Raw genomic sequence first — 22,020 nt, forward strand, 5'->3', positions numbered from 1 at the left:
TTTATACTGACCATAACCCTCTGGTATTCCTAAAGCACATGTACAATCACAACCAAAGATTGATGGGATGGGCATTGCTTGCTCAGGAGTACAACATAGACATCCAACATCAGAGAAGTATGGACAACGTGGCTGATGCACTGTCCAGGACCCAGTATTAACCCCAGTAACGGACTTGGTGGCAGTTGTTAAAAGTGTCTGTTTACTGTATGTGATATTTTATGTGGGGGGGTGTTACGGTCACTGACCTCTAGTGGCTCTCCCTCTGTAAAAGAGGTTTTTTTTTCTCCTTTTCTTGTGTTGCAGGTCTGCCTCATGAGCCACAGCTGAGGTGTGTTCCAGCTCGTCAGCCACGGCATATAGTCTGCCATCCTAAACTGCCACAGCCCTGCCACTTTCCCCATTTTTGCCAGAGCTATGAGCTGTAGTGTTTTGGGCAGCGGGCCTTAGTGTGTATGGGTGTGAGAACTTAAACTCTGTGAACTTTGGTTTTCTTTCTTTTATTGTAAGCAAAGGTGTGCCCTTATTGTGTTAATTAGTTCATCATTGTGGAAGCAGGTAGGGGTTCTCTGCCATTTTTGTTTCAACTGTTTTCTCCTGTTTTTGGTTAGACATGGAGCTCAGCCATTGTATTTTGTTTTGGTTAGTGAGTACTTGGTTTGATTTTTAGCTAAAGGGGGTGTTTTGTTTGTTGTTTTGGCCTTGGAGACCCTGAAGAAAAGAGCTTCCCTGTGTTCATTTTTACTGTAGTAGTTTTGGGCAATAAATCACGTTTAAATGACATCTATTCTCCAGTAGTTCATGTGTTCTCTTTCACTTTGTGTTACCCCTCACTCCAGTCAACACTTCGTTTTTAAGTGGGGCATGACATCAACTGATGTAGAGGCCTGAAATATATTCCTCCATAGCTTTGCCAGTGGTCAGAAAATTGCTTGAGAAGCATTTATTTGGTCAGTCAGCTGACATGTGCCTGATAATCCCCATTTAAAGACATTTTATACATGATACAGTGTGGCCATGCTGAAGTAAACTGAATTAGCATCAGCCCTTAGGACCAGGTTGGACCAAATGCCTGTGACTCACTGGCTAATTTTCTATGGTTACTTGTATTTTTCCCCCTCTAAATTGTCACTGTGAAGGCCTTTGATTCATTTCTGCATGTCAAATACTCAGAAAGTGAGTTCTCCTGTTTTAACACTGCTATTCTTGACACAAATCCTTTAGAGTCAGAAATGTGCATACAACAGATTTCTCAATGTCCCATTTGCCTTCATCACAGTAAATGGCTCAAGTGGGTAAACTGAACTTGAGAAAGATTATCTCTCCATCTGTACTCTATCCGCAGGCAGTAAAATCTAATTACTGTTATTCTGTTGTTTGAAGAAGACCACAAATACAACAATTAACTCATCTTCTCCTTCACATCAGGGCATTTGAGCCTAACAAGCTCATTCACATACATACAAACACAGCAGCATAAAGGTTTTGGGAACCCAGAATTTATGTCACTGTTAAACTGATGTCCAAAAGGCATGATGTTAAATATTAAATATTACTTTCTACATTATTATTTTTATTTTGTATAATTTCAAAGGAAAGAGTGAAGGAGTGCTATGCTAAAGTTCGGGCAGAGTTCAAGCTTTCATAACTTAACAGAGTGTCCTTTTACCTTGTTCAAAATCTAAAAGGACATAGGATGCAAATTTGAAAGTTATACATAGTGCTTAGACCTTGTCCTATCAATCAGCAGTCATGGGTTCCTCTAAGCAGCTGCCTAGCATTCTGAAAATAATTGATGCCCATAGAGAACAGACGAAAAATGGTTTTGGGGTAGCCACTTGCTCATTTAATAATCCAGTTAAGAAATAGAAATTAACAAGTATGTGGAGGTCATGCTAAGATCTACAAGGGAACTTTCCAAGAAAATTGTTCACAGGATAAGCAGAATGGCAAATCACTTATTTCTCCAAAAGAGGCCTTGAAGAAGATTTTGAAGCCTCTGTAGTGGTGGTGTAACAATCCTAATGTATCTTGGAAACAGGGTCTGTGGACTGATAAAGTTATAACAGTTTTGTTTTTTCTGTATTTTTGAAGCAGAAACACATTTGGATTTTTAAAAAAGGCTGAATAAGTTTGGTGGAAGCATATGGATAAATTGTCTAAGGAGCTTGGAAAGAAAAGCGACTGGACTTGTTTAAGTTGCTTGAAGACGTTTCATCTCTCATCCGAGAAGCTTCTTCAGTTCTGAGGGTCAAATGGTGGAGAGTCCCAGATTTAAACCCAGTGGGAGTTTCTCCCCAAAGAGGGACAAAGGACCCCCTGATGATCCTCTACCTAATCACATGAGCCGAGGTGTGAAACTGGGTGTGGGTCACAATCAGCCAGGGTTTCGGGTGAGCTCATTGTGAAACCTGGCCCCACCCTATCATGTGATTTCCTGAGGTCAGATGGCCCAGGATGTGAGTGGGTGTTAAGGCGTCTGGGAAGGGTTCTCAAAACTGGATTATAGATGGCAGACAGTTGGTGTCGTAAACCACCACCTCTGTTCAAAGATCTCACAGTGGACATAGATGGCTTCTTTCACTCCTCTTTCAAACCATCTGTACTCTCTGTCCAAAATGTGAACATTGGCATCCTCGAAAGAGTGACCTTTGTCCTCTAGATGTAGATGAACTGCTGAGTCTTGTCCTGTGGAGGTGGCTCTTCTATGTTGTGCCATACGCTTGTGAAGTGGCTGCTTGGTCTCTCCAATGTAGAGGTCTGGGCATTCCTCGCTGCACTACACAGCATACACCACATTGTTAAGTCTGTGTTTTGGAGTTTTGTCTTTGGGATGAACAAGTTTTTGTCTGAGCGTGCTGCTGGGTCTGAAATGCACCGGGATGTCGTGCTTGGAGAAAACTCTGAGTTTCTCTGATACACCGGCTACATAGGGGATAACAATGTTGTTGCGTCTGTCTTTCTTATCCTCCCTCGCTGGTGTCTGGTCTTCTTTTCTGTGCATCTTTGCTGACTTTATAAATGCCCAATTAGGATAACCGCATGTTTTGAGTGCTTCCTTTATATGTGTGTGTTCCTTCTTTTTTCCTTCAGGCTTAGAGGGGACATGTTCTGCCCGGTGGTGTAGGGTCCTAATTACTGCAAGTTTGTGTTCCAGAGGGTGATGGGAGTCAAAGAGGAGGTACTGGTCCGTGTGTGTGGGCTTCCGGTAAACTTCAATGTTGAGGTTGCCATTCTCTTCAATGTGCACAGCGCAGTCCAGGAAAGGCAAACAGTTGTCCTTTGTGTCTTCCCTGGTGAACTTGATGTTTTTATCCATGGCGTTAATGTGCGCAGTGAAGGATTCCACTTGTGTTTTGATTTTGACCCAGGTGTCGTCTACATATCTGTACCAGTGGCTGGGTACTCTCCCTTTGAAAGAGCCAAGAGCCTTCCTTTCCACTTCGTCCATGTAAAGGTTGGCTACAATAGGTGACACGGGGGAGCCCATGGCGCAGCCATGTTTTTGTCTGTAGAAGCCCTCGTTGTATTTGAAATATGTAGTGGTGAGGCAGAGGTCTAACAGTGTGCAAATCTGATCGGGTGTGAAGTCTGTCCTGTCTTCCAAGGAGCTGTCTTCTTGTAGTCGTTTTCTGACAGTCTCCACGGCCTCCGTGGTGGGTATGCAAGTGAAGAGAGAGACTACATCAAAGGACACCATGGTTTCATCTGGATCCAGGGTAAGTTTCTGGACCTTATCGGTGAAGTCAGTGGAGTTCTTGATGTGGTGTGGGGTGTTTCCCACAAGAGGTGCCAGGATGGTAGCAAGGTGTTTCGAAATGTTGTAAGTGGCTGAGTTTATGCTACTGACAATGGGTCTGAGTGGGACACCTTCTTTGTCGATCTTAGGAAGTCCGTAAATGCATGGTATGGCATTCCCTGGGTAAAGCCGGTGATATGTGTGGCGGTCAGTGATTTTGTCCTTTTCAAGGTCTTGAAGGCAAGCTATAGCTTTCTTCTTGTAGCTGCTTGTGGGGTCTCGCTTCGTATGTATTGTTGTCACTGAGGAGAGTAGTGATCTTTGTGGTAATCCGTTATGCTCAGGACCACGGCGAACCTTCCCTTATCAGCTGGTAAAATAGTGATGTTGTGGTCTTTTTGTCAGGGAAGCGACGGCCTTCTTTTCTTGTAATGTGAGGTTAGACGGCGGAACTTTGGCACTGGAGAGGGTGGCTGAGACTTTCATCCTAATTTGCTCTGCTTCTGTCAGTGATAATTTATTAATCTGTATGGCGGTTTCTGTGGCTGTGATGAGGTCCACTATAGGAAACTGTTGTGAAGAAATGGCAAAATTGAGTCCTTTGGCTAATACTCTCTTTTCAGGTTCAGTGAGATTCCGGTCTGAAAGGTTCTTCACCCATTTTTACTGACTGTCCTCAGTTGTGTGTTCTTCTCTGAGTTGTGTAGGTTCAGACCAAGGAGTGACTGTTCACATTTTGGACAGAGAGGACAGATGGTTTGAAAGAGGAGTGAAAGAAGCCATTTATGTCCACTGTGAGCGACCATCTTTAAACAGAGGTGGTGGTTTACGACACCAACTGTCTGCCATCTATAATCCAGTTTTGAGAACCCTTCCCAGACGCCTTAATACCCACTCACATCCTGGGCCACCTGACCTCAGGAAATCACATGATAGGGAGGGGCCAGGTTTCACAATGAACTCACCCGAAACCCTGGCTGATTGTGACCCACACCCATTTTTACACCTTGGCTCATGTGATTAGGTAGAGGATCATCAGGGGGTCCTTTGTCCCTCTTTGGGGAGAAACTCCCACTGGGTTTAAATCTGGGACTCTCCACCATTTGACCCTTAGAACTGAAGCTTCTTGGATGAGAGGTGAAACGTCTTCAAGCAACTTAAACAAGTCCAGACGCTTTTCTTTCCAAGCTCCTTAGACTATGATGACCTGGATGACTGAGAACCTTCACAGACATATGGATAAATTCATCCATCATCCTTTGAGCTTGTGTTTAGTCCAGTCAGTGGCACTGGAAAGAATTCATTGGCAGTGCGAAGAATGGATTCATTCAAAATCAGCAAATTTTGTAATCAAACTTCATATTGTCTAAAAATGCTGAAAAAAGGATGAAGAGGATGGCTTCTATAACAGGAAAATCATCCTCTAAAGCCCTCCAATCGACTATCTAAAGTAGGGCGACTCTTTAGGTAAGACATGACTGAAAGTCTGTGGATAGACATCCAAAAAGCAGGGCATCCGGGGAACAAGCATGACACACAACTAGAAGCCTTTTGTAGTGAATAATAATAGAAAATCCTTCAAAAAGGAATCAAAAGACTCTTATCTCTACAAAAAGTGCTTACAAGCTTACCAAAAAGGAAGTTATTGTATACTCGCAATGTTCTTTGTATTTTTTATTATTTCAAACTGTGAAAGCCAGAAATTTAAAAAAAAATATGGAGAAAAAAATAAGAACAATTAAAAATATTAAAGAATTCAATTTGGAAATCAGGCCACCTTTGACTCGCTCAGACTCACAGTAAGAAAAATGCTAGGGACCCAAACGTCTGGATGCCACTGTAGATCTCTCATCATTCCTGATGGCAATATGATGTGAGCTGAGTGGGGACAGCAGAAGAAATGAAGAGGAGATGACCTTGTAAATAAACTACTGACTCTAATCCCTCCCTGCAGGCTTCCAAGCCATCCTGACTTGTCATTCACTCTGCACTTCCACACACACGTAACTAAATCTGTAATTTTACTAGGTTTTTGACAAACTGTGATGCTGCTTTAGGTATGATGTGGAAACACCCACATATGCTCATGTGTGACTGTGCTATAAATGTATATTTATATATTGTTATATTGTACATACAGCAAGCCTGTATTGATGGGTTTTTGCTAGGAAGATTAATACCTGTCAGGTTGGGGCTTTAGCTCTGTACAGGAGAGGGCAAACGGTCACGACGAGTGGTGAAAAGATTATTATCCTTATTATGATGCCTCGACACCCTCACTTCATCTATCATACCACCTTCCCCCTCCATATTTCACCCTGTCCTCAGATCCAGTACGCACCCCACACCTTTCCTCAAATATGATTGATTCCCTGCACAACCATCTCATTTTCTATAACTCAACTCTGATACTTCTTACACTACTCTAGCCTTCCCTTTATTACTCTAGATGGTAAATTTTCAAATCTTTTTATGCCCATCCGTCTTTGAAAGTCTTGTTGGAATATTTGGAGCTCCAACCTTGCTACTGGCTTCTCTCTTTGAATTCTCCACATACCTATTAGCTCCATCTGATGTGTTCATAAATGCTTCTTACTGGCAAGGCTGATATTCCTGATGGGTGATGTTTGCAACCTTCAACTTTAGCAAGCTGCTCAACGTCATCAAATGATTGATTGATGCACTTGTAGCCAACTCAGGTCAGTTTTGTTTTGCAGACAGGGTCACCTTCACTGAATCACCTTGATTTGCTAAACTGCTTATTTGTGTTGCTGTTCAATGAGCAAGTGAGGGATCTCAAAGCAAGTAAATGCGTGACTGAGTGAATGAGTGAGCGGGTGACTGATGATGAGTGAAAGGTTGGGTTGGTGAGATAAGCAGGTTGATCTCACTTCACAACATTACACTTGGCACCAGTAAATGAGTTTCCCCTTTGATCAGCTTTGCGCTCTTGTAGCCTCCATTGCCGCTGTGCTCCCTGCTGCTCTACCTCTCCCACAGGTAATGAGGGGTGGGGGGGAGCCCAGGGGCACCAGATCAGAGGACCTGAAAGTGTGTACATGTTTGTGAGATACACCAGATGTTTGTGTATGTAAGGGTGGAGACTTGGCTATGATGCCTCTAGGTGAACAACCATTTGGAGAGTGGCTCACACTCAGACACGCTCATGCACACGCAGGCATCTGCTTAGCCAAAAACAAAATTAAAAATGCATCGCACATCAAGCATGGGATGATAAACTTGCCACAACTGTGTTTACCATTGAACCATGAGAGATCTGAGAAGCGCCACTCACACGCAATCATCATCTTGTCAAAACTTCTTGAAGTCCCAGTGTGCACTGCTGCCAAGACCAAAACTGATCAAAACTCTTTTTGTGTTCAAGAGAGCCTCACAATTTGACATCAAAACCACAGCATTGGTTTTGGCACTTCAGAAAGCACCCAAAATCACTTTTTTCATCAAAGTAACATTGTCTTAGCACAACCAAATGCACAAATCATTGCATGACACAATCAAGCCGCATCATGTTTTCAGCTGCTGCCAAATGGTGCACTTGCTCTGTTTGATGATTTTTATGATTCTTGCGCCCGTCATACAGCAGAGAATTGAACGTGATAACTAACAAAATTATCACCTTGCAGCTGTGTGCCCCACCAGGTGAGGCTGCAGTTTAAACACATGTCAGTCAGTCTAATGACTTACATAGTCAAGACCCTGAACCTACCTATTAGATGGACACCAAAGATTAGTGTCAGCATGTTCTCCTAGGTTACAGGAAAACAGAGTGCAGTGAAGATGCGGTCATTGCTATGCTTTTAATCCCTCTATTTGTGTTACATTTTCAAGTAATTAAAAATCTCTGGCCATCAAAATGTAATCAGAAGTGTGAAGAAAATTCTCTCAAGACATTCAACAGATTAATGAAAATTTAATGGGATAGACAGCTTTTTGGGTATATATATGCACTCATATGTATATTTTTTCTTTATACAATTATATAGAACTATAGACATATACAAATATTGTTTCTAATGTTGTTTTGTCATGCATTTACCTAATCACCTTATCTTCTCCCTCAAGATCCCCACCCACCCAAAAAAAAAAAGAAACAAAAAGAAAAGAAAAGCAATCTTCATCATGTTGGGTAGCAGGCAGGTTTTGGTGTGAAATCTCATCAGGAAGATTGGTTTGTCTTGTGTTATTAAACACTTTTCACAGGTTCTCTTATGCAAAAGCAAAAATCAAGCGAGCAACATATTTCTTACTATACAGCTGCTGTGCGATGGATAAAGCGGAGGTGCTTCTTGGGTTTTTGCTAAGTTGATAAGAATATCAAAGCCACGTTCATTAAAATTCCACCTGAAGTGGTTTCAATCACACGTTTGCCTTCAAAGTTATTTTGTTTACTAACATTCCTCCATGACTGCGTAAGTTTGCTAATTACATTATTTCATATATTAGCGTACAGTTTTATTGTATTTTCAGGTGATCATCAAAACTGAGGGAAAACCAGTGATCCAGCTCAAATAAATGAGAATTTTAAAGTTATTCTAGTTCAGAGCGGTGCTGTTTTTGATCAGTGATTAAAAAGAAAAATAAATAAACAAAGCTATAGGATGTAGGTTATCATGACACTGCCTGGTTTATATGTTTAATATTTAATACATCACAGTCAGCTAGCATAACTCTATGCATCAATGCATCTAATAAACAACACCTTAGGGAGTCTGAAGCTCTACTTTTGTTCAAAAATCTATTTTTAATCTATTTTTAATCTTTTAACGACTAGTCTTACACACACATTTTCTGAGTTTCTTTTTGTTTTATACTCTGATAAAGTGACTCAGACTATTCATGGAGTCCTCGCATGTCCCCTAGTTACCACAAGGAAGTGGCTGGAATCTAAGAGATTTCCTTGGTCCATAAACTACCAGCAAACTTGTGACCAGCAGGTTGCTGATGTGAAAGTGACTGAGCACAATTCTACTCATCTTCAACAACAACGATCAAAATGCCCTTGGCCATAACTGCTTTTCTGAGTGTGCTAAAGTGGAGCCATTCAGTGAGCTTGTACTGTGCAACTACTCTGTGTTTGAATAGGATTGTACAGCCCATTCTGCATTAAATTTTCTGCCCTTTTCACAGAAGTTTGAGTTATTTGCAAATATTATATGTGTAAGCAAGATTTTCACAGGAGTGAGAAAACCTTTAGGGTGATATAGAATGGCAGTTCCCTAAATGAATGGCCTTTTAGAATTTCACATTTGACAATGCTCTGTACTCATACTAACATCTTGTCATTGATGAAAAACACCACAGGATTCACGTACTCACATTGCAGGCCTAGTGATAGACTGGCGACCAGTCCAGGGTGTACCTGCCTTTCACCCATTTCTTTGTAATTTACAGTCTGGACTGTACAGACAAATAACCAGACCTTACTTGCCTTTTAATAAGCATATATATCCTACAGGGTAAGGCTCTGACTTTGTGTGCACGCATGCACCAAGCAACACTTCAGAGTATCTAGCCTACTTGGAATCTCCAAGTGGTATCCTGGTCTTTGGTTATGAGTATATACACTCAACAAAAATGTAAACGCAACACCTTTGTTACTGCTCCCATTCCCCATGGGATGGACGTAGAGACCTAAAATTCATTCCAGATACACAATATAACCATCCCTCCCAAACAGTGGTCACAAATCAGTCCAAATGTGTGGTAGTGGGCACATCTGCTATATTGAGATAATCCATCCCACCTCACAGGTGTGCCACATCAGGATGCTGATCTGACATCATGAGTAGTGCACAGGTGTACCTCAGACTGCCCACAACAAAAGGCCACCCTGGAATGTGCAGTTTTTTGCGCTATTGGGGGTCTGGGGACCCAGAACCGGTCAGTATCTGGTGTGACCACCATTTGCCTCATGCAGTGCAACACATCGTCGCATGGAGTCTATCAAATTGTCAATTGTGGCCTGTGGAATGTTGGTCCACTCCACTTCAATGGCTGTGCGAGGTTGTTGGATATTCGTGGGAACTGGTACACGCTGTCGTATACGCCGGTCAAGCACATCCCGAACATGCTCAATGGGTGACATGTCCGGTGAGTATGCTGGCCATGCAAGAACTGGGACATTCTCAGCTGCCATCTGCCCTGAACAATGTGAACCATGATTTATCCGTGAAGCGCACACCTCTCCAACGTGCCAGACGCCATCGAATGTGAGCATTTGCCCACACAAGTCTGTTACGGCGACGAGCTGGAGTCAGGTCAAGACCCCGATGAGGACGACGGGCATGCAGTTGAGCGTCCCTGAGTTTCTGACAGTTTGTGCAGAAATTGTTTGGTTGTGCAAACCAATTGTTCCAGCAGCTGTCTGGGTGGCTGGTCTCAGACGATCTTGGAGGTGAACCTGCTGGATGTGGAGGTCCTGGGCTGGTGTGGTTACACGAGGTCTGCGGTTGTGAGGCCGGTTGGATGTGCTGCCATATTCTCTGAAACGCCTGTGGAGACGGCTTATGGTTGAGAAATGAACATTCAATGCACGGGCGACAGATCTGGTTGACATTCCTGCTGTCAGCATGCCAATTGCACGCTCCCTCATTGCTTGTGGCATCTGTGGCATTTTGCTGTGAGACAAAACTGCACATTCCAGGGTGGCCTTTTGTTGTGGGCAGTCTGAGGTACACCTGTGCACTACTCATGATGTCAGATCAGCATCCTGATGTGGCACACCTGTGAGGTGGGATGGATTATCTCAATATAGCAGATGTGCCCACTACCACACATTTGGACTGATTTGTGACCACTGTTTGGGAGGGATGGTTATATTGTGTATCTGGAATGAATTTTAGGTCTCTACGTCCATCCCATGGGGAATGGGAGCAGTAACAAAGGTGTTGCGTTTATATTTTTGTTCAGTGTAATTGAGAAATACTTATTTATTCCTCTGCTGACTTTGCATGTTTGCTCACTTCCAAAGACACAATCTCTAATTTTTATTGTAGTTTAATTTTAATGGAGACATATGGAATATCAATCGAGAATCCAGGGGAAAAAATACATTACATATAAGTTATACATTGATTTTTTATGAAAAAAGCATTTTATCCTCAAGAAAAACAAGACTTAGTACTTGGTGGAAAAGCCTTTGTTGGCAAACAGATATGAGATGTTTCTTGCAGTTGGTCACTGTCTCAATCTCACGATGGATTTAGGCACTTTGCAGAATTTCTCTAAATCTTTTAGGTTTCTTGGCTGCTGCTTGGCAATTTGAAGATCCTGGTATCTCCACAGGTTTTCTATAGGACTGATGTCTCGAGACTGGCTAGGCCACTCTATGATCTAATTGCACTTCTTCTTTAGTCACTCCTTTGCTGGCTTGGCAACAAAGGAATTGCTTTTGGGTCATTGTAAAGCTTGATTTAGACTTCTAAGGGAAATATACATCCAGACTTGCATAGTAACGAGAAACTGCTGCCATCCCCACACTGCAATCTTCCACCCCATTCAAGACAAGGTATCCGTTGACCTGACATGTAGTTACATTTTATCGCAGGTGCACTTCAGGTTACGTAGAAGGTTGGAGCATGCAGTTAAAATGGGATTCCGGTTATGCTGTAAATTACAACATTCATTTTCTGGCTGAGGAAAAGATGTTTTTATCCATTGGTCACTCGATCCAATTAAGCCAAAAGCCCAGATGCATAGTGTTTCCTCCTCCATGCTTGACTTTGGGGATGGTGCTCTTTGGGTCATACTTGGCATTTCTAGTGCTCCAAAGGCTTCTTGAGCAGGGGGGACTTGCAGGCACTGTAAGTTTCAAACCATTAGCATAGTGTATCATCAGTAATGTTCTTGGTGACTCTGGTCCCAACTGCTTTCAGGTCATTAACAAGCTTGGCCTGTGTAGTTTTGGGCTGATCCACCACCTTTCTCTTAAATCAACCTCACTTGATCAAACCTCATGCAAGATCCTGCATGGAGCGCCAGACAAACATCCATGCCAGAATCCAAGGCACTATCAAACCAGCCACCAAATGTGAGGGCTCCACCAGACCAAGCTAGACACCTTCACAAGGTTAGGCAGGTGTTGTGGCTGATGTGCATATGTTCTTGTTTGATCACAGGTATTTAAGAAATGACAGCCATTGTATTACTTAGCGATAGTGAGCATAATAGTCTTCAGCTCAACTAAGTTTTGCACTAAAGTCTGTATTGCTTTTCTGCTCTCAAGTTACCCTCTGTGTGTCTGAAGAGCACAGCCCCACTCTCATGCAAACAGACAGTGACAAAGAGAGGAGAGAACGGAACAGAAAAGCAGTCAGACACAAATCAACACTCACAACTGGGTTACAAGTGACATCCCTTGCCTGTATCCGTGCTCCTTACTATCAGACATAATTACTGCCAGAAATTCCATTACTGAAATTAACAATAGTTAAATTTATTTTTGAATAATTTACTGTCCACCAGTTCATTCATAATGGAAATGCCCTTTTTTTAAAAACAAATTTTGTTGTGATTGTAATAACTGTTTAACTAATTCAGCTAAAGAAGTAATCAAAAAAATAAATAAAATGGTACCAATGCAGAAAGCAGAAAGGAAAAGGCAGAGAGTGGGGAAGTGACATGGCAGAGTGAAGGCTACACAGACTAGAGAGCACAGTATGACAAAAAACAACTGGGGAATACATGTTCGGTGCAAATCAATGCAAATGTGATATAAGTGCTGTAAAAGGGGCTTGTCTGTTGTCTGATCTATATTTGTGATGTGTGAGAAATGTACCTTTACTCCAGAGGATATGTAGGTGGTCCTTATCCAGCGGCTGGTTCAGTATGATCAGACAGATCCTCTGTTTGCCTGAAAAGAACAGACACAAGGAAAAGGGGAAATGTGTAAATAATAAACAATCGGATAGAAAACACAGACGACTGATGGAGCACAATCAGTAACACGTAGCAAAATGGCAACGCTAGAACATGTCATTACTTGCATGTTCAAATTAATACCTTTAAATCCAGACTGGAGACTACTGTTTGTGGCATTGAATATATTTAAAAATAATAATAATAATAAAGCAGCAATAACAAGGTTATTATAAGGCTCCACAAAGGAAAGAAGAAAATAAGAGAGAAGATTAAAAAATGAATTCATTTCAAGCAAGTCTTGGTTTCTTGAGAGATCAAAATTGGTTCCCACTCGATCCAATTAAGCTGCAAAGGGTTTGTTTGCAACAGCAGAAGATAACAAAACCTAACACCACTACGGACAGTGTGCATCCAGCTCAGACAGTGATTTCCCTTGATTATACTGCCTTTAATCTCTTTAATCAGGGTCACAATCAATGTCTGGATACCTACCATTTGTTAAAGAAAAATAAAGAAAATCAGTACCCACACTTGCACGCATTTCATTTTTTGCCATTTAAAATCTTTAACCTTAGTTGCATATCATGCATGAAAACAAAGCTAAACCTTTTCTGTCATCCTCATCTCTCTTTCTTATCAGTGTACCTCTACGTTTCTTTGTTAAAGTCTCTCTCGTGGTGTTGCTTTTCATAAACCCATTTCTTCCCTGAAGCTCCCATCAATCTCGCTTTTAGCTTTTCTTTGCTCTGCTGCTAATGCAGATCCCCTGACTAATACTTTAGAATTGTCATTTATCTATCTGCAGGAAATGGGGAAAAAATGGAAACATTCATTGACAAAGTAAAAACAGAGCTGCTAGAAAAGCTTTAATGGACCAAAGACTAAAGCACAACCTTTCTTCTCCTCACCATCGCACTTTTCATGCTCATTTATCTTTCGCTCTCATGTCTGCTCTTATAAATGCTTTCCCATCAATGTTTAAGGCTTTCTTTTATAACAAAGCCAAAATGCTATCTGCAACTTGAAACACCACCTTGTGATTACTCTCTCCTAAAGCGAATTTATGTAAATTCCATAACTGTAAAACAAGAAATATCCAGTAAAGCCTGTATCCCTCCCAGTTTCCCCAGTATGGAGGAAAAAGTGCAAAAGCATAGAAAGAAAAAATATATATATACACTTCAGGTTTCATCATCAATTTCTCACAGCAAAATGTGCATCACCTGGGGAAAAAAAAGCTCTTTTTTGGGGGGGATTTTGGACCCTCAGGTGTAAAAAGTGCATTTAGGCTTGGCTGAGAAAGTGTGGAGAAATAAAACGTCCTTTGGGTTTGTGACTTTGTTGCAGCAGTGGGCTTGATGTTGTTAAAAAGTTCACATCACTAGAAGGTCATTTCCAATCCAAAATCCAAACCCCAGCCGGCTATGGTAAAAAGTCGAGGAAAGGAAGAGAAGATAAAGAGGCGACACAAAGGAGGGGGGAAAGAGAGGACGATGCACGGGCGGGGGTAGGTGAGGGGGAGAAAGAGGAGGAGAAGATTTGTCAGTCTTGTCTCTTAATTGGCTGGAGGTGTACAGAGAACAAAAGGCAAACTCAACCAGCCGTGACTTTTCAGATAACCCTTCGACACACAAACACTCACCTTCCCACCCCACCCCCCACACACAAACAGACACACACAAGAGGAGGCGCGTGGCCTTTCCTGCACTCCGTTTCAAAGAAATGTCACCTTGGGATTCTCTTAAAAGTGCCAGACAGCATAAATACTACAAACACGCGTGCACACGCGCGCGCACACGTACAGAGTATCCAAAACACATAAGCTAGCACAAAGATATTCCAGAAATAAGTATTTATAATTAAAATGATGAAATTTAAAAGGCTAACTGTGCACACTAGGGATTTTAAAATGCAGACATCCAGGGGCTGTTCTTATATCCTCCTCAGAGAGTCTAGATAAGCATTTCCTCCAAGAGATTAAACTAAGGAAGCCATATAAATATATCCTAAAAGTGTATCGCTATACTGTGCACTTGGGTAAAAAATAAATAAATAAATAAAAAAAATGTATGATGCTGGGAATCTCAGGCACATCTTTCACCTTTAATAGCAAGTGACAAATTTATCCACAAAATTATAACACCGGGGGTGTATGTGATTTGTTGCTTCTGCATCATTCTGCGGATTATTTGCACACCCAGAGAAATCTCTAGCCTAAATCTTGGATTTGTACAGTGAGCAAATGCAACATTGCAGCCTGTAACGCTTATCTAACATGCTTGAGTAAACATTTGTTTCAATGAATGCTTCAAAACTGCTGATAGCTTCCTGACATGAGTGAGTGTCTCTTGACTGATGTCGGTCTCCGTGTGGTACTGATTTTCAAGCTGTACACAAATAGAAAATCAACAGCAGTTCCGTCTTCCTGCGTTGCACAAATAATGCACGTGTGTGAGAATGTCAAGTATATACAAACATACCCTGTGCACACAAGCATGCAGCAAAAGTACGCCTCTGCAGTTGAACAAGATGATTGTAGTGCTTTAGACAACAATAAATGAGATGTGACTCAAATGTGCTTTAATGTAATAAATATTTTGATCAAATATGCTAGATAATTCATTGGAGACCATCGCAAGTTGAAAGAGTGCCTTCAAATTATTTATTTCGTATGTCAATGGCAAAACTACAAACTGGGTCAGTTTAATGGAGAGAAACAGCGAGTACGTGCTGAAAGGCAGAAAGCTGCGAATATGCACTCATTGCCCACTATATTAGCTTCTTAACATGAATATCGAATCAGCTAATCAAGTCAGGCATTCGAGATGACCTGCTGAAGTTCAAACTGAACATCAGAATGAAGAAGAAATGTGACTGAAGGGAGTTTAGACAGTAGAAGTTCATAAAAACACTGCCTGGTCTGGGTCTGATGAGACGCCTGATCACTACTTAGTATCAAGCGAACATTGTTTAAACACCACAGACTCGTATTGTTGCCAACCAAGTCCATCCCTTAATAACCAGTGTATACCAATCTTCTGATGGATGCTTCCAACAGAATAAGACATCCTGTCACAAAACTCAACTCTACTCAAATGGCCTCCACAATCATCAGATCTCAGTCGAATAGAGCACCGAAGGGATGTGGTGGAACGGGAGATTGACATCATGGATGACAAATCTGAAAAATTAAAGCATTTCTGAATCCAAACGGGGGTCCAATCTGGTACTAGTGAGGTGTACCTAATGAAGTGGCTTGTGAGTGCACAGCTCTTTATCATAAGACACTTTTAAAACAACTTCTGTAAATATCATAATTGTTGTTTTCAGTCATACGCAAGTCAATTAAAGTTAACTTACTAATTACTTTAGCTCAATTGAGTACAAGCTTGAGATTGTGATTATATTTTATGATCTGATTTAAATCCCTATATTTAGCCCACTCTCAATATAACTGCGAGACAAACTATAAGCATGCAGCTTAATCGTAACATTAGCATTAATAAATGCTCAGCCTAGAGCCAACACAGTAACTGATGAACAGAGGCAAGCAAACAGGTTTTTGTTGTTGTTGTTGTTGCTTTATTCAATTAATATCAACTCATTTATAGCAAACTGTTCCCAAAATGTTCCCATGTTCAGTTAAACCTTCATTTCCTTCTGTTTCTTACCTTATTGCTAAGAATTTCACGTTCATACAAAATAAACCCAGTAGCGCTTTTTTGAAAACAGTTCTTGACATCCCAGCTTGTTTTTCTTAGTCCACGTTCTTATTTGGTAATGCATTTTTTACATTCCACTCTATGAACTGTGAGGCATACACAAGAAGAGAGACCAGCAGTATAGCTATCCAAACAGTAGCAGGTTGGAGTAGAGTGGTTAAAAAAAAAAAAAGACAACATTTCAAGAAATGACTCCAAGAATGCAACAAATGCCACAGAGCACCAAGACTGATTAAAAGGACGATTTTTCTAGGACTCAGACCTCAGATTCATCTTATCAGTAAAACTACACACAGTGTGTGCCTGTGATAGTTAGATGCCAAGGAATCCAGAAAGAATGAGAAAAGCCAGACCTCAGACAGTGCTCAGCATACCGTGGATATAACATTTTATCATATCTTTCATATCTTTCTGTGGAAGAATAATATTTCTAACCTGGGTCAAATTTTCATAAAATGTATTAACTCACCACCAATGACCCGAAATATACTCTTCTACTCCATTATGTTATACGTTGCTTTATAAAGTAATCCGTGGTTCACTGAAACAGATGCAGCAAACATTTATCGAAACACAGTATAAGGTGAATACAACTCAAACTAACTTGAAAGTTGATATTTGCCATGATGACTTTTATTCTTCAAAACAGCCTGAACTCTCTTAGGCAAGCTTTCTTCTTTAAGTAGTCTTCGTGAATCTTTCTCCCGGCTTCTTGAAGGTCGTTTCAAAAGGCTTTTATTCTGCTCTGTCAAGGTGATCCCACACTGCTCCAATAATTTTGAGGTCCCGGCTTCTACATAACATATTTTCCATTGGGTATTGTATGTTATCTGACTGTACATCCCTATTTCCATCAGTTTCGACAAGATCTTAAACACTACTGAATGAAAGGCAGCTCAAACCATGACAGAGCCATGACAATTCTTAATTTTGGCTTTCAGTTGTTCAGTTTCCTTAAACTTTTTAAGAGCAAACCGCACACCATGCTGTAATATGCCAAGTTTATGTTTAATAGCTTTTTGGAATTCACCTTGTTAAGGCAAAAATATTATTTTATGTCTGTCAAACTGAGTTATCTTTGGCATTTTTCATGGACTGAACTAAACAAATGGAAACAAATGTGTGTGTTATGTGTAGACACAACACTGATTCATTCTTTAGGTAGGTAAAAAAAAATGGCTGGCTCCTTGGATGCAAAACATGAAGAAATGAGGGGAACCCTCGAGACTTTTGCACAGTACCCAACTTTTGCAAAGCTTCTTTTCCATTTCTGTTCATGTGGTCAGTAAGGTGGATTATTCTACTTTGTGTTCCTGGTTAGGTCAAAGCACGGTATTAATAGTGGAATTCACAGAAGAGCTGTTGCAGCTGACTGCATTAGATTTTAGCTAATAAAATGAGTACAGTTGTCAGGAATTACATGGAACTAATAAATGTAACTCGAGCCTGAGGAAAGTACAAGTGTCTGCTGTCTGTTCTACAGGCCAAACTGTTGTACGATCCCGTTGACCTTTACAGGTCTGGTAATAACCTGCCCTTCGGCTCACATCAGCTTTCCTTCCTCGAAGCTCATACCACCAGAGAGCTCACATAAACCTTGACCTGAGAGCAGTGGCTAAAGGCAGATATAACCAGCTTCCTTCTCAGGTCTGTAGGGCAGCCAGCCATCTGGAGAGTTTCTTTTTTAGGAGCATCACTGGGTACAGGACATGTCAGATTATCGTTAGGGTAATGAATTCTATTGTAACGTGTTAGCTTGCCTTTGGAAATGAGATAATAAATGTGCTATGTACTGAACTTAGACACATTTAATATGGATCTAAAATGTTTTGTTGGAACAAGGAGAATTTATGTGATGTCAGGCATTTCATTCAGACGCAAAAAAGATGATTAGATTTTAGAAAGATCAAACTTAATTAAACCACCCCTTTAAAGCAAAAACATCAAAAACCCCTTTCAGCAAAAGAGAAGGGAAGGCATGTCTCATACATATGTACACTGTTGTCATGAAAGTGCAAGTGATTTGTTTTTGAGTTCTAATTCCCCAAAGACCGTGTGTCGGAGTGAGTGGGAGAAGCAGAGGGAGGAAGACAAGTGTGACAGTGATGCGAGTAAGCGTGAATTTTGATCAGATGCATTGAGATCGTCTGTGTGTGGGTGGGTGCCCCACGCAAGAGTATAGTTTGTGTATGACAAAACAACAACAACTGAAAAAAAGAAGACATATGCATCTGTGCATGAACCTTCAGATTTGATTGATTGTGTGCATGTGTTTTTCTGGTGAGGGAATGTGAGTTTGAAAGGCAGTACCTGAGGGCAGCAGGCAGTCCAAAGGTGTCATCTTTTCATCCATGGCTAGGATCCACAGCAGCCTGTCTTCAATCAGTCGACTCACTTGGACTTGAGGAGAACAGGGCATATGTTGCTGCTATTCTTCCTTTTGTCCGTCTGTTTTCTACTTTTATTCTTTGCTTGTAAGCCGACAAAGAAAGAAAGTCATTTAAATGTCTACCTCTGACCGGGCTTGTACTGAACTATTAATTCTCCCTAAAACAAGAAAACTGATTAAAAATACAAACATCCACATGGAAGCTGCATTTGTAAAATGGTAAATGGCCTGCATTTGTGTAGCGCTTTTCTAGTCCCTAAGGACCCCAAAGCGCTTCACACTACATTCAGTCATTCACCCATTCACACACACATTCACACACTGGCGATGGCTAGCTACATTGTAGCCACAGCTGCCCTGGGGCGCACTGACAGAGGCGAGGCTGCCGGACACTGGCGCCACCGGGCCCTCTGACCACCACAAGCTATGCAACTTCAAGGTTTACACGCATGTTTCAAGACACAATACCGACACAACAGGGTTGCAACTAATAACTATTTTTCTTTGCTAATATATCTGTCTTCTTTGACTGATGGGTCATGTGGACTTGGCTGAAAATGTAAAAACCTACTGTCAAAATTGTCAGCAAATTTGCCTCAGTCTTCTTGTTCATGTCAATAATCTTCTGGTTTAACAACAATGACAAACTGATGTGATGATTTTTTTTAAATTTTCTTGCTGATTAAATTAATCAATGAATCAAACACAATACCTGTGAAAAATATAACACCATCTGTATACTAGAGAGGAACTAAAGTTAAAAATGGAGCCCAGGTAGTTAATGATTGACTAATCTATTAACAGAAATCTTAACACCCAACCCTTTTTCTCAAATGTGTGGCTCTTGCATATCTGATGTGACAGCAAACTGAATATCTTTTGGGCAGGTTGGAATGTTTTAAGGTCATAATATATGACAGATTCATTAAAGGAAAATTAAAAGCTGTGACTCTGTAAACTGTACTTTATATGAAAAAAGAAAGCAACAACCCTGTAGATAACCAGGGCATATAAACGACCAAAAAGGCTAAATACGCCTAAAACCTCACGAACCAGCTGATGACAGCACTAAAACAAATGTATACTTCACCTGGATCTGCTCACCTTCCAGCTTTAGCAACCAAAGCAGAGCAAACTACGAAAGAAAACCAAGTGCAGCAGGGTTTAATGATCATTATAGTACTCTGAACTCAGCTGAACCTTTAACAGCTAGCCCTCGATAACGATCAGACCCTCCCCTCACGGTGGACTCTCAAAGATATAGTGCAGGCAGTTTTTTATTTTCTCTTTCTAAAATGGATTTATTGTTTAATAGTGGGCAGTTTTCCTGTCTTTCTCCCTCATTTCTCTCTCTCTTTAATACTCCATACACACTCTGGACTCAATGAAAGTACATTGCATCGTCTCGTTACCTCTTTAATACTAACCGACAAAGAAAATTAGCTCTTGTCACATATTAACACAGCCCTTCTCTTAAGTGCTCGACCTAAAGATCGTTCATTCATTTCCACAAGCATTTCTCCCACTTCACGTGCAACACGTGACGAAGAGAAGTCCTCCCGTCACAGACACAACAGTCCGACTTCAACAAAAGCGACACATAAACACTCTGACTTCACACTGTGAAGCTATCAGTGCTTTACTTTAAAAGAAATCCTTTATACACTCACAGACTTAATCCGCTTCCGCCATTGATGGAGTAAACAGTCAACGAGAGGGAAGGATGCGTGCAGAGAGGGGAATGAACAGCGGCTCGTGATTGTTATGGTGACCCCTAGAGGCCAAGCGTGGAAATGGCGCTTCTTTGTGCTCTCAAATGGGAATTCTCCAAGGTAGTCCCAGGGTTTCTTAAGGAAACCTGAACAATTATAAATAATTTAACCTGACAGTTTGATTTATTTCTTTTTTCATTTTTTTTTACTATATAAGAGGAAATAACTGCTGTTCTCTCTCCTTTAAGTTTACCTGCACTATCCATGCTATAAGGACAGCGAAAAGATGTCAAATTTAATAACTACGCAACAGAACAGCTGTGTTTTTCATTAAAGATGGCAAAACAAATCACATTCAAAAGCTTGCTGTGCTGTCATATTGTGTTTACATGTGGCGTTATATGTAAAATTTAAAAATGTTAAAATGTCGGGGACCCCTGAAGCAAATCTGCACTATTGTCAACGACCCGTGCTTTAGTTTAATGAAGCATTAATAGTCTGACATTTACATGCTTCATTGATTTAGCAGGTGTAGTCCTGCTTTAAGAAAGTACAGAATTGTGGTGGATTAACCCGTATCCCAGTGTCTTTATCATGCTGCCATTCAAAGGTAGACATGAATGATTTTGAAAATATGAAACATCTACATCAGTTCTCATGTCTGTATGAGATGTATAGCAAGATATGATAAAACATTTCTGTTTTTTCGGTTGTTTTTCTGGCTGTTAAGGTTTCTTAGACATGTAGATTTATTGGTTTAGTGGTTAAGTAGGTCAGGATAATTGAAATAATGCTTCAACATTAATTTATAGCAACCAGTTACACCCACACCCTATCACTTAGCTTTCCCTCTGCTGTTCTCGTAGACAGGGGCACCAAATCTCACACTTGCTATACAAAAAGAAAAATGCACAAGCAAAACACAGAAAGGTAAACACACAAAACAAGCACACATACACACACGAATGCGAGCAATAGACTGATGGTGTATGCCTCAGATATCTCCAGACAGCAGTAGAAGCACTGTAAAGTGAGCAACCAAATCTTTCTCAAGGTGAAGCCACTCCAGAGGCTCGTTAAAACAAACGTTGTCTCATCAATCAGCAGTTGTTCTGTCTCCCTGACACACCGCACATGCAATGTACACACTCGCAGTTTTGCACAAACATGTATGTGTAAGTCACACGCACGTGCACACATGTGCTACGGGAAGTCATTCATTCTGTGGGCATGCATTATAAATGCATCTATGAATAAATTCCTGGCTCAGTGCATTCTTCATTGGAAAGGATTTCTTTTACAAGCCTACACCCACTGAATGTTTGATCAGATTTCTCTTTCACAGTGCATCCATCCAACCAATCCGCCTCGTTCTTGGACATCAGTCTTTCCAATATTTACTACTATTTCCCTTCCTTCCTCGTTTAGCATTTTTTTTTCCTGTTTAAACTTTTTTTTTACCCTACACTTCCCCCTCTGAAACACTTTCACTGCTTAGAATTCCCTGATATTTTTTTAAGCTTGACTATTTGTAGGTAGTAACAAAAAGTGGGTCAGTGGTGAACTAGATAAAGATGA

At 40.9% G+C, this 22,020-nt stretch overlaps 1 protein-coding gene across 4 annotated transcripts in view; it reads right to left on the bottom strand.

Annotated features, from left to right (window-relative positions):
• Nucleotides 1–20,642, bottom strand: part of tpk1 (thiamin pyrophosphokinase 1) — an 89,695-nt gene extending 69,053 nt beyond the window's left edge. For 2 of the 4 annotated variants that reach the window (XM_080306453.1, XM_026179390.2), the window contains exons 1-3: nt 20,401–20,642; nt 18,652–18,812; nt 12,537–12,611 (exon numbers count right to left, since the gene is read on the bottom strand). In XM_080306453.1, coding sequence (XP_080162579.1) covers nt 12,537–12,611; nt 18,652–18,760 — 184 coding nt within the window. In that variant the 5' untranslated portion in view covers nt 18,761–18,812; nt 20,401–20,642. Of the gene's footprint in view, nt 1–12,536; nt 12,612–18,651; nt 18,813–19,834; nt 20,367–20,400 lie in introns of those variants that run through there. The other 2 variants (XM_026179388.2, XM_026179389.2) reach the window with 2 other exon arrangements.
• Nucleotides 20,643–22,020: the final 1,378 nt, after the last annotated feature.

This window comes from Astatotilapia calliptera, chromosome 9, assembly GCF_964374335.1.
Source record: "Astatotilapia calliptera chromosome 9, fAstCal68.1, whole genome shotgun sequence".
NCBI classification, from domain to species: Eukaryota; Metazoa; Chordata; class Actinopteri; order Cichliformes; family Cichlidae; genus Astatotilapia; species Astatotilapia calliptera.